This window comes from Erythrolamprus reginae, chromosome 7, assembly GCF_031021105.1.
Source record: "Erythrolamprus reginae isolate rEryReg1 chromosome 7, rEryReg1.hap1, whole genome shotgun sequence".
Taxonomy (NCBI): Eukaryota; Metazoa; Chordata; class Lepidosauria; order Squamata; family Dipsadidae; genus Erythrolamprus; species Erythrolamprus reginae.
The window spans coordinates 73,715,136-73,728,085 of record NC_091956.1 but is presented as its reverse complement, the minus strand read 5'-3'; the positions used below and the strand labels follow the sequence as shown (position 1 = coordinate 73,728,085).

Sequence of the window (12,950 nt, the reverse complement as noted above, 5' to 3'; positions counted from 1 at the left end):
AAAAAAAACCCAGCCCTCAACTGGTTTTGGAAATGATTCGAGTGTGTATATATACACACACACACACACACACACACACACGTAAGGGGGGGAGAGAGACAGGGATGGAAAAAGAGAAGTGAGAGGGAGAAGGAATGAGGGAAAAAGGGAGGAAGAGAGAGAAATGAGAAACATGAGAGAAAAAAGGGGGAAAGACAGGAGAAGAACCCAGAAATGAGACAGTGGTATAAATTTGAGGAGGGATGATTGATGATTGACTGTATTTATAAGGGGATGTTACATGGGATTGTATATATGAGGGGGTTATTTATGTGTGTGTGTGTGTGTGTGTGTGTGTGTGTATGTATGTATGTATGTATGTATTTATTAGATTTGTGTAATTTTGGTTGGTGGTGTGCCCCAGGATTTTGTAAATGTAAAAAATGTGCCGCGGCTCAAAAAAGGTTGAAAATCACTGCTCTAGCAGGTGGTAAATCAGCACTCCTTTTAACTGACAAGGGACCCATTTCCCAGACTTTGATCATTTCCCCAGGTATTTTTGTACCTACTTGACCAACATTATTAGTGGTTGCAAAATTGAATGTTAAACTGGATGCATTTATTTCTGCCTGTTTGTATTTGTTCTTATGTTTAACCATTGAAAATGTACTTTTCCTCCAAAAAGAATCATCTTTCCATATTTCTTAGGCAACATTTTAAAATAACTTTAAAAGCTGAGGTCATATTATTCACCCTGCTCTGTATCATAGCACACTGCACAGTACTGAAAATTGGCAGGGTCACTAATTAAACCCGACAAGTTAAAATCTGTTTAAGTGACATTGCAAGAGGATAAAGACAGAAAGTGCGGAAAGAGGAAAAAATGGATGGGCTGTTTGGATTGCCATATCATGAAATCACATACAGATTCTCATTCCATAATAGATTCTCACATAGGTGTCAGCATGCTGCATGTTAGACTGAAAGATACCTGCAGAATAGATGGTAGGAGAAAGAATAATAGCCAGGTTCACCTTTTTGTGTTGACAAATTATGATGAGTTATAATAATAAACTTAATTGTGGTGAGGAGAAATATGAGAGGCAGACAAGACAGATAGACAGAGACATATGGAGAGATAGACAGAAGAGTGCTCCCACTTGGCTCTCTCTCTCTAAATAATTCATTCATAATTTTAACAATAAGATCTTCATCATTAGTAATTAAAATATTGTGTTATCATGTTCAGAAATGATTTTTTTCTCAATGCAAGTACATCATAGACCTAGACTCAGTTTTTGACAGTCAGAAGAGGGGTAGTCTTATACGGCGAGTATATCTCAAATTCTATATTTTAACTGGAAAAGTTAGGGGGTCGTCTTATACGCCCAGTCGTCTTATACGCCGGAAAATACGGTAACGTAAATTTAAAGAGTATGTATAGTGGTTTTATTTTTAATTTTAGAAAGGAACATAGATTGCACACTCCTGTGGCTTAAAGCTTTCAATTTCTGTCACACATAGTGGTCCAGAAAATCCTGGATCTTACTTAATTCAGATTCAGGAAACACTGCTTCAATTAGCTATTTATTTAATCTTTTAAATTCAATTTATATGACTCCCCCCCCCCACTCAAACATTATGCCTACAGATGGCAATAAATGAAAAAAATGAAACAATTTTAGTTAAAATCCAAAACATTAATAAATGACCAGAAAAATCTTATTTGTATATGAAAGTATCGTTTGGAACCTATTTATTAGTTCATTAATAGTTTTCCTGTCTTTATATGTTATGGAGAATAATTTCATAGACCACACATTGCAAGTAATAATATTATTATTCAGTGCATTCTGTATTCATAAATTTAGAGCAATATAGTACCTGAGACAAAGCAGAATAAATTTGTAACGGAATCTCAAATATTACTCCAACATTTGTAGTCACAAAAATACTGGAAAATAAACTTGTTACAGATTCCTGTGTGTGATACTTCAAGGAAAACACATTCCAACAGCCAGGAGGTAGAATCAGGGCTCCTGTGAAGTTCAGAACCTAATGGCAAAGACTTCAGATTAGTTGATGGTAAAAAACAAACAAACTACAAATGCTACTTGGGTTTTATGTCTTTTGATTCTAATCCTCGTATATATGAAAATAAAACAGCAAACAAGGATTATGTTTGTCCTGCTACTTCTCTCTACAGCAAGACCATTTCCTTCAATATCTAGGTACTTCATAAAGCCAAGACTATGAAGATTATCCATCATTCTTCAAATATATTGTCCCAAAGTGAAATTGATTATGAATTGAACATTCAATATTCTTACAATTTCACCGGAGCCCCACAAATTCAGTCACAAAGTAGTATAATTTCTAAAATGTGCACTGATGCTTTAGTAGCATTTTAGAAACTGTTTAGAATAAGAAAGTTAAACAGCTTACTTCACAGCTACCAAATGCTAAAATAAATTGGGAAGGCCCCCAACTGGATCACTCTAGTTTACTTAGAAGACCTTTTGAGAGGCCTTGTACTCATTAATACCCAATACCCAAATCACAGTAGAACTTCACATTGGTTCAATGTGATGTATTTGCACTGTGCATTAATGTTGATGGAATGCACTAAACTGAATTTGAAATTTATATTTTATGATACAGCGATAAATACTTGTTTCATATATATGTTCATATGTTATACCAGTCACAGATAAGGTATCAATATTTTACATAGAATGAATGAATGAATAAAAGTATAGATATATACACAAGCAAATTACAGAAAGAAAAAGAGATTCGACTAAGCTGAATGAAAGCACTTTTGTATAGATGATCATTTGAGGAAAAGTGCACTATGAGACCAGAAGTAAAAATAAATAAATAAATTACCTTTAGAATATCCTTAGTTTGCCTTGACACATACACGTCATTTAGCATAATGCTAAAATCGAAATTATTTGTAAACCATACAGACCAAAATGCTGAAATATTATGATGTGGTTCTATGTGAAATACCACTGCAAATGGATTAATGCCAAAATACCTACAGAGATAAAATGCACAATTAGATGTGAAGACTGTCAATAATTTTAATTTATTGTATAAATCTCTTCATATCAAAACAATACAATGTATATTTTTTTTCAAAATACAATAAAAAAGAAAATTAATGTGGATACTGCCTCCTCCTTTCCTTCCTATGTATCTCCTCCTCCTCCTATTATCATTATCATCATCATCATCATCTTATAGCTAATCCTATCCGTTCCAAATGTCATTAAAATAAATGCATCCCTCGGGAAATTGTTTTTAAATCACGTCAAATGAATTATGAAATCTGGATTAATTCTAATTTATAGAATATGCATTCCTCGATTTTTGAGGATTTTGTAGTATGCTATTACAAATTTGCATTAAAAACTCACCCTTCTATCACTGGATGCAAAAGACACGGCTTTAGCAAAGTTGTTCTATCCAGTGGATTAACTCTTTCCTGGTTGCTTTCATGACCACATAATGTACCTATGTCAAAGAAAGGGGGAAAAATGGATCCAGGAAACTACAGAACAACCAGCCTGACATCAATACTTGGGGAGATCCTGGAAAAGATAATCAAGCAACAGATCTGCGAACACCTAGAAGCAAGCAAAGTTATAACCAAAAGCCAATGTGGATTTGTCAAAAACAGGTAATGTCAAACAAATGTTATTGCATTCTTTGATAAAATGACTAAGTTATTGGACAAGTGAAATGCGGAAGACATAGTATACAGTGATCCCTCGATTATCGCGAGGGTTCCGTTCCAAGACCCCTCGCGATAATCGATTTTTCGCGATGTAGGGTTGCGGAAGTAAAAACACCATCTGCACATGCGCGCCCTTTTTTCATGGCCGCGCATGCGCAGATGGTGGAGTTTGCGTGGGCGGCGGGGAAGACCCAGGGAAGGTTCCTTCGGCCGCCCAGCAGCTGATCTGCTTGGCAGCGCAGCAGCAGCGAGCAGACGAAGATCGGGGTTTCCCCTTTGCGTGGGCGGCGGGGAAACCCCGATCTTTGTCTGCTCGCTGCTGCTGCGGCCGCCCAGCAGCTGATCTGCTCGGCAGCGCAGCAGCAGCGAGCAGACAAAGATCGGGGTTTCCCCGCCGCCCACACAAAGGGGAAACCCCGATTCGGCTCCTCGCTGCGCTGCCGAGCAGATCAGCTGCTGGGCGGCCGAAGGAACCTTCCCTGGGTCTTCCTCGCTGATGCCCCCGCTCGCCCGCCCGCCCGCCGCCCGCCAGCAAGAGGGGGAGAGATAGAGAAAGAGAGAGAAGGAAAGAAAGAGATGAGAGAGGGAGGAAGAGAGTGTGAGAGAGGAAGAAGCAAGATAGAGAAAGAGAGAGAGAAAGAAAGATGAGAAAGGAAGGAAGAGAGTGACGTCATCGGGTGGGAAAAATCGCGATATAGCGTTTCGCGAAGAACGAGATCGCGAAAATCGAGGAATCACTGTACTTGGATTTCAATAAGGCATTTGACAAAATAAAACCTATTTCGCGGTAAGTTAGAAAAATGTGCAATACAAATATCAACACTAGATGAATTTGTAACTGGCTGATAAACTACACTCAATGTGTAGTCCTTAATGCAGTGCTTCTCAAGTAGCGAGGCAAGCAATGCTGGGGGGGTGGGGAGCTGCGTGACCCCAGGGAATGTGCGTTTTTTGTTTTTTTTTTGCCGCAGGGATGACATGCATCCTACCTGACACTTGTACCGGTACCTCTGTCGTATTCCTCGGCATTATCTACAGAGCAGCTCATTCTAAAAGAAAACATCTCGCGAGTTCAAGGGGCGTACATAAGTGCACTGATGTGCCTATCGTCCCCTGTCCAATCTTCTTTCCTTATCTCATATATTTTCTCTCCTTTCCTCCAACCTCTCTTCTTTCTTACTTTCTATCATTATATATATTACTTAATGTCTATTCCCCTTCATATGTATTGTATATTGGACAAAGAATAAATAAAATAAAAAATAAAAATAAAAAGTTTGATTGAACTTGTGAGATGTTTTCTTTTAGAATGGTCTGTCCTGGATATAGGACATAATGAGCCGGGGTGGCGCAGCAGGTAGAGTGCTGTACTGCAGGCCACTGAAGTTGACTTGTAGATCTGAAGGTCAGCAGTTCAAATCTCATCACTGGCTCAAGGTTGACTCAGCCTTCTGTCCTTCCGAGGTGGGTAAAATGAGGACCCGGATTATGGGGGCAATAGGCTGGCTCTGTTAAAAAGTGCTATTGCTAACATGTTATAAGCCGCCCTGAGTCTAAGGAGAAGGGCGGCATAAAAATCAAATAAATAAATAAATAATGCTGAGTAATGCGATGGAGGTACCAGTACAGTGTCAGGTAGGATGCGTGTCTTGCGGTGGGTGCAATTTGGAGGTGGCAGGTTGAACAGGGCGCCGTGAGACATGTGTCCTACATGGGACCTGTAGCTGCATCACTCCCCCGCCTCCAGCCCTTGAGCGAAGCGTTATTATAACATTTAGAAAAAAACAGACCTAAAAAATATCACTTATTACACAACATACGGAAAAACTGTACCTTTACAAATAATAGAAGCTACTTTTGTGAAATTCATGGTCAATGATGGTAGCAATACTGGCTCAAAAAGCAAAGAAAATATTTTTTCCTGGGTCAAATGTTTTATATCCTGCAAAAAAAAGCAAATTATACGTTACATTATTTACTTCTACCACAGTTGCTATAAACAGGTTTTAAGTCTTTGTAGTTTCTCCCATCAAACCATTCTTATTCTGAACTAGTACTACTGAACAAAAGCTATTTATGCAGTTTCAAGTCTAGTTTTATACTAAGAATTAGCACAGAATTATAAAATTATTCTAGATCTTTTTTAAGCAATCACTTCCCCACTACCTACTTGTGCAAATTCATTCATTCACAATTTACATCAAAAGTATGTCCTAATTTGCTTTTCAATACGCATTATTTGTTTACCTATCAAGGCCCTACCAGGGACCTAAAATAGGCAAATCTGAATGCCTTCTGCAATTGATTGATGGAAAATTTGTCAATGCCTATGGTGCTTATTACTGTTGGTACCACCCTTGCTTGCCTTTGCCATAGTCATTCAATTTCTATTTGTAAGTCTTTGTATTTTGTTATCTTCTCCAGTTCTTTCTCTTCTATTCCGCTGTCTCCAGGCACTACCACATCCACTATCCAGACTTTTTTGTCTTTCTTATCAACAACTGTTAAGTCTGGGGCGTTATGTGGCAGGTGCCCGTCTCTCTGGATTCTGAAGTCCCAGAGCAATTTAACTCCTTCATTTTTATGACTTTTTCTACTTCATGGTCCCACCACTTCTTATTTACTATTACTACCACTACACTACTGCTACTACTACTACTACTACTACTACCCTGTTTCCTCCAAAATAAGACATCCCCTGATAATAAGTCAAATTGGGCTTTTTAGTGCATGGCAATAAAGCCAAGCGCTTATTACAGGGTTCAAAAAAATATAAGATAGGGTATTATTTTGGAGAAAACACAATATCATCATCGTCGTCATCATTTCTAAAAACTTTCAATCTACTGGTTTGCAGGATAGCTCCTTGCTTGCATACCTGATTCAATACTTTTGACTAGTTCAAGAAAATAATTAATCTTTATTTCTAAACCAAATTGGAAAATAAAGAATGTTCTCTTCAATGTCATAAACATGTTGGCAACCATCCTGTTTGCATTTTGTTACTTGAATTGAGGATTTCCTATTCAAATTTCTTTTTCAATAAAATCACAGTTTGCTATATTATAACTGCCCGGACATAAAGGGACCAACAAGAATTTGTGAGCAATTTATTAAACATAAAAGTGTAGAGCAAAAGTAATATTAAACGCAAAAATATAATTTTGTATTTGGAAAATAAATATATTTTTAAAAATTACCTGCACATATAAAAAGTTGTTCCCCGAATGTAATACGTACAAGATTACTGAAGAACCATCTATACAAAAAGAACAAAACCAGAAGCAAATGTAAACACTCTACTATAATATTATATACCATGGTCTAAAAAAATTTAAAGTCAAAGTGGTGATATAGCTTGGCCTTACCTGAGGTCTGTGTTTTATCCATTGCTACATAAATTACAAAAAGATTCTCCAGTAAGTATTGCCTAAGATCCACAAATTCATGCTGCACATTTTTCATTCGGACCATTAAACTTATTTCTAGAAACAGGTCATTGGATGCAAAGCAACAATTCTAATATAAAAAGAAAGGAAAATCCAAAACTGAGCACAAGTGAATAACTATAGGCTTATAAATTACAAGTTTTAAAAGAGGGTGTAAAAACAAAACTGTAAAAACAAAACTAAAACAAAACAAGCAAAGGGACACTTCTTGTATGATATGCACTAGGCTCAGCGATTATTATTTTGGTGGGCATGGATACCCCAAAAAAGAGCAGTATCATACATATGATGTTGCTTTCATGTAAATAGTTTAATTAAGTCTATCTAATGATTACATGTAAATTGAATTTATAATTTACATATAATTAGCCATGGAAGAGGTAGTAATATCACTATTGATGATGCAGTGTTACTAGTTCCACTGCTGGAGCTAGAAGTCAGTCTGCAAATCTGAAATGGAACCAAAAAGTTTGAGCATGTTAAACAAACGAAATGAATGAAGAAAATGAGAAGCAGTTGCCTAAGGTTTTAAATGCCTGCGCTATGAAGAGGGCAGCAGTAGTATCCCACTGCTAGTCTCTTCTGGTCATTGCGAAAGGTGGTGTAAATCCCTCAGCCTGCCTGCAAATTCTAAAACTACTCTCCTGCCCTCATCTGCCATCTCATGACCAATGTTGAATTTTACATATACAGTGTTCCCTTGATTTTCGCGGGTTCAAACTTCGCGGAAAGTCTATAGCACGGTTTTTCAAAAATATTAATTAAAAAATACTTCATGGGTTTTTTCCCTATACCACAGTTTTTCCCGCCGATGACGTCATATGTCATTGCCAAACTTTTGTTTGCCTTTAATAAATATTTTTTTTAAATAAAGTTTAATAAATAAACAGGGTGAGTAATAATCTAATTGCTTGCTAAGGGAATGGGAAATTGCAATTTAGGGGTTTAAAGTGCTAAAGGAAGGCTTGTGATAGTGTTCATAATCAAAAATAGTGTATTTACTTCCGCATCTCTACTTCGCGGAAATTCGACTTTCGCGGGCGGTCTCGGAACGCATCCCCCGCGAAAATTGAGGGAACACTGTACTCAAAACTCTGAACTGAATTTCCATCTTGTTGTTTGATTTTAACTTTAATTTCTTTAACAGTATTAAAGAAAACGTTTTATTTGATATTCAATATTGTATAGGTAGGAGGACATTTTTGGAAGCTAACTGCCTTTCATTCCAGAACTTCCAAAGTCCTCCATTGTTCAGGAGTACAGGTAGTCCTCAAAAGAGTTTGTTTAGTGACCCTTCAAAGTTACAACGGCACATGAAAAAAACGACTTATGATCGTTTTTCACATTTATGACCACTGCAGCAGCCCCATGGTCATGTGATCAAAATTTGGATGCTTGGCAACTGGTTGATATTTAAACATGGCTGCAGTGTCCAGAGGTCATGTGAACAGTTTTTGTGATCTTCTGGCAAGCAAGGTCAATGGGAAGGCGAAATTCAATCGACAACAGTGTCACTAATTTAACTACTGTAATGATTCACTCAATAACTTTAACAAGAAAAGTTGTAAAATGGGGCAAAACTCTCCTAACCAATGTTTCACGTAGCAACATACATTTTGGGCTCAATTGTGGTAATAATTTGAGGACTACCTGTAATGCCTCCGCATTTTGTTGAGTATCTAAAGGGAGTCAGGACCTCATAAATGAATAAAGAGTTAAGAAAGCTAGTCTTCAAATGCTACAGCACAGAAACTTATGTTAGATAATATCCAGCTTAAAGTTGAAGAAAAAGAATATCTAGAAGAAAAGTGGTTCTGTTTAACAAAACTAATTAATCACAGAATAGAATGTTTAAGAGCAATTATTAAATAATTCTAATATGAATAAATATTAAAAAGGGCATTTAGGTCGTATATAGCTTGGAAAAGACCTGATAAAGATAAAGAAGAGAAATTAGTTTTGAAAAGATAATTCAATGTATATACTAATGTATACCTGAGCAATGAATCAGAACTGGTTACAGAACACATCTAACGGCAGCTCAATTTACTGCTCATAGATAAAATGCTTATGTTTGTAAAAGCAAATTTAAGAGCAAACATACATGCCATACCTTAAAATAATGATACAATTTGTTATGTAAACTGCATTCAAGGCGAACTTTTACATGACTGACATTCCTATTTTCTGCCTGAAAAAAATACATAACCAGTAGTTTTATAAAATAGTTCAAGAAATTGAAATCTAGAGGAAAATAAGGAGAAACCGATAATATCTAAGTGGAACAAAAGGTTGTGTCAAAGTAAAATAAGTACTTTCTTCTGTATTAAAATCTTGGGCTTCCTGACAAAAATGAGAAGTTTGGATTTCTAATTACTGGACCCAAGGCTGCTGATCATAGAAGCCTTCAATTATATACTGTATACAATGTATTTCAGACATTTTTTTAAGAAGATACAAATGGCATGTATGCTTTTCAATGCTGTAATTTATGTTTTTTGTGTTAAAATAATAAGTAACCACTTGAAAAAGTATTCATAATTTTGTAAAATCAGATTGTCAGAGGTACTTATTGAAGAGCTTGAATCCAAAATATAAATTCTAAAAACATAATATAAAATTTAATAAATTTATCATTCTTATATTCAAAGGTTTTAAATTTCCACAAGGGGGAGCTATAGGATCTTGTTTAAATTCTTTCTGTAAGCACATTTTGTGGAAATATTAGTTAGTATCTAAGGTCCAAATTTGTGTTTCTTATCAGCTTTGTTAAAATATAGTGCAAGAGAATCAGCAAGACATACACATATACTTACACTGAAAGAATATTTAATAAATCAGTATAATGACTAACAGCATATTAATTGAAACAATCACTGCATCGTTTAATAAGCTAGGGATTGTTTATGTTGTCATGGTATAGAGTAAGCAGCCTTCCTATATTTAAGGCTGGTAAACGTCTTTTACCACGTTTAATTTAGCAAACCTGTTCCCTTTGCTTCTGCTACATCACGCAGAGCCAGTGATCGAGTTTGCATGATTTTTTCTATTTAAAATTAGATCTAGATTTATTATCATCCCTTTTCTATGTTTATTAAGAGTTTATGAAAATATTACTTGCCCTTTAAAACATATTTATCCATAAAACAATCAATAAAACACTTTTTTTCATTGCTAGAATTGTTTTAAAGTTTACATAACAGTCCATAGTTCTAGCTCCATTTTAAAAATTTTCCTGTTTGCAAAGCGGGAAGCCCAAGCCCTTAGCATGAAAATCACATCCTTTACTTATATTCTTTCATATATAAATCTAATATTTGTGTTCTACAGACTTCAATGCATTTTTATTCTGCCCAAAATTTCTAAGGACTATGACACAAATGCAAAAAGTTTATGATAGAAAAAAAATATTGGAAACACCACTGATTTTTGTGCTGAAATACACATTCCTGCTTTTTCTGACTAGTCAGTCACTATGCTAATTCAATTTAATGAATTTAATTATTTCTCTACATCTGTCACATTACATATTGCAATGTTTAGAAGCATACAGCCAAAGAGGTAGGACTGTGCATTTCTGTATTGCAAAATACTATATAAAGGAGCTTAAGACTGCTTTAGAACAATTATGAATTGATCTAACTTTCTCAGTGTTGTTATGAATAAGTAAGAGCAGCAATCAATGCAATGAAGTCCTTAATGATATTTCTTTGTAAGCAAGTTTAAAAATCTCATTAAGAGATTATCTATCTGACATTACCTTATTTAAGAGTTAGGTTTGCATGTCAGAAATTTTGCCTGCTTACATTAGCTGGTGAAAGTGAATGAGAATTATGTCAAAGCATGGATGCATGAGAAAGCAAAACAGTTACCTTTATTTTTAGAGCAAAAACCTCAGCACAACGGAAACACTTGCAAAACCACAGCCTCTAGTTATCAGTTATACCATCAATAGGGTTATTTTCCTCCACCATTTACAAACTCATTATTAGAATCTTCAAATGTCAATACATTACCCATTCTTAATTTCAAGGTTACACTTAAATTCCCATTAATACTGTATTTAATAATAAAAAGGACATTAAGAGTAATGTATATATATTAAATGAATATAGTACCAGTGTTTGTGAGATCTGAATACTATTGATATGTGGAAGCAGCAAATAAGCGTTTGCTAACTCCTGTCTAGAATCTTCTGAAATGGCTTCTGAAGTTCCGGTTCCAAATACCTAATGTAAAACAGTATGTTATATTAAATATTTACAACAATAAATGTAATAAAGAACTGCACTGTTTTACAAGCACTTTTATATAATGCTATTTTAACAATAAGTAAGATGTTGCTGTATTAAAACAGCAAAAAGATACTGTTTGCATAAATAAAATACCCTTTCAGGAAACTTCAGATTCAACTGATCAAATTTTATTTTAAATGTCACACCTACTCCCCCCTAAACAACAAATTATGTTTCTTACAAAACAGTCCTCCAAACTTTGTAACGTAAATAGTTTTGTATAAAATGTATTAATATTTGTATTGGTTTGCATCTTGCTTTCAATTAGGCAAAAGGTGTAAGTGCCCACAAACGATGCAAAAATGTCAATGAAATAATAATATACATTTTGCCAATTCAGATTTAAATGTCAACCTCTTACACAGCATGTAATGTTCTGCAAATTGTATTTATTTGGACTGTACATCTTTGCCAGCTTTCAGTTGTTTGTCCGTTACACCATCATTCTGAAATCAAGTATGCTCTGTATCTCAAGCTGATAAATTAATAATTACCTGATATGAAAATATTCCATGAGATGAGGTATTTATAAATAATGAACTTTCAAAACTGCCTTCTTCTACTGGAAGAAAAAGTACTCTGAAATAAATTTTTCCCATTGCTGGAATCACCTACAAGTAAAATAAAAAACATCTGACGTTCAACATATTAAATTGCCATTTATTTATTACAGACGTATAAATTACAAAGAGACAGCCGTTACTTCTTCTACTATAGAACAAGCCAAAATACACTCATTTCCCCCTCACTTCATCAAATCTAAAACCCAACTCCCAAAAGCATTACACTATCATTATATAACCCATTGGAAAATTATTGTCTTCTAAATGTCATAAAGAGCCATAGTGGCACAGTTGTTAGAATGCAGTATTGCAGGCTAATTCTGCCAACTGTCAGCAGTTTGATCCTGATAGGCTCAAGATTTACTTAGTCTTCCATCCTTCTGATATCAGTAAAATGAGGACCTATAGTGTTGGGGACAATATGCTGACTTTGTAAAACACTTAGAGTGGGGCTGTAAAGCGTTGTGAAGCGGTATATAATCATGCGCTGGTAAAACAGTATAGCTAGGTTACCCATAACAGTAAGCTATAAATCATTTCTATGAATAAGAGTGACCAGGTTTACACACATAGTTAAGCCAAAGCTAAGATTATGGCTAAGTATTGATGCACAAATTCAGTCACTACATATTCTCACATACAGTCATTAGTCACTGACATAACGCCATTTCATAATGGATACATTCACACACTAATCCAGGCTAAAAACTGGTGATAATACGCCTGAATATCAAATCCATTCTAAAGGGATTTAAATGGATTTCATATGGCATTAAATAGCAGTGATTGGTATCATATTATATATCATCTTCTCACTCCTCATGGCTTATTTCTACATTACATTGTGCAGATAATCCTTGATTTATGATTGTTTGACAAAAGTTACAACCACCTCAGAAAAAGTGAATGAAATTTTTTT

The 12,950-nt window shown here is 35.3% G+C and overlaps 1 protein-coding gene and 1 non-coding gene across 8 annotated transcripts in view; both read right to left on the bottom strand.

Annotated features, from left to right (window-relative positions):
- TMEM131L (transmembrane 131 like) overlaps nt 1-12,950 on the bottom strand; it is an 84,620-nt gene that overhangs the window by 35,087 nt on the left and 36,583 nt on the right. For 4 of the 7 annotated variants that reach the window (XM_070757833.1, XM_070757835.1, XM_070757836.1 and 1 more), the window contains exons 6-14: nt 11,963-12,079; nt 11,292-11,402; nt 9,287-9,364; nt 7,093-7,243; nt 6,925-6,983; nt 5,558-5,666; nt 3,405-3,501; nt 2,869-3,022; nt 1,864-2,034 (exon numbers count right to left, since the gene is read on the bottom strand). In XM_070757833.1, coding sequence (XP_070613934.1) covers nt 1,864-2,034; nt 2,869-3,022; nt 3,405-3,501; nt 5,558-5,666; nt 6,925-6,983; nt 7,093-7,243; nt 9,287-9,364; nt 11,292-11,402; nt 11,963-12,079 — 1,047 coding nt within the window. The remainder of the gene's footprint in view (nt 1-1,863; nt 2,035-2,868; nt 3,023-3,404; nt 3,502-5,557; nt 5,667-6,924; nt 6,984-7,092; nt 7,244-9,286; nt 9,365-11,291; nt 11,403-11,962; nt 12,080-12,950) is intronic. The other 3 variants (XM_070757838.1, XM_070757839.1, XM_070757840.1) reach the window with 1 other exon arrangement.
- On the bottom strand, nt 10,081-10,211 carry LOC139170674 (small nucleolar RNA SNORA66). The gene has a single exon (XR_011559649.1). It is a non-coding gene; the product is annotated as a small nucleolar RNA SNORA66 (small nucleolar RNA).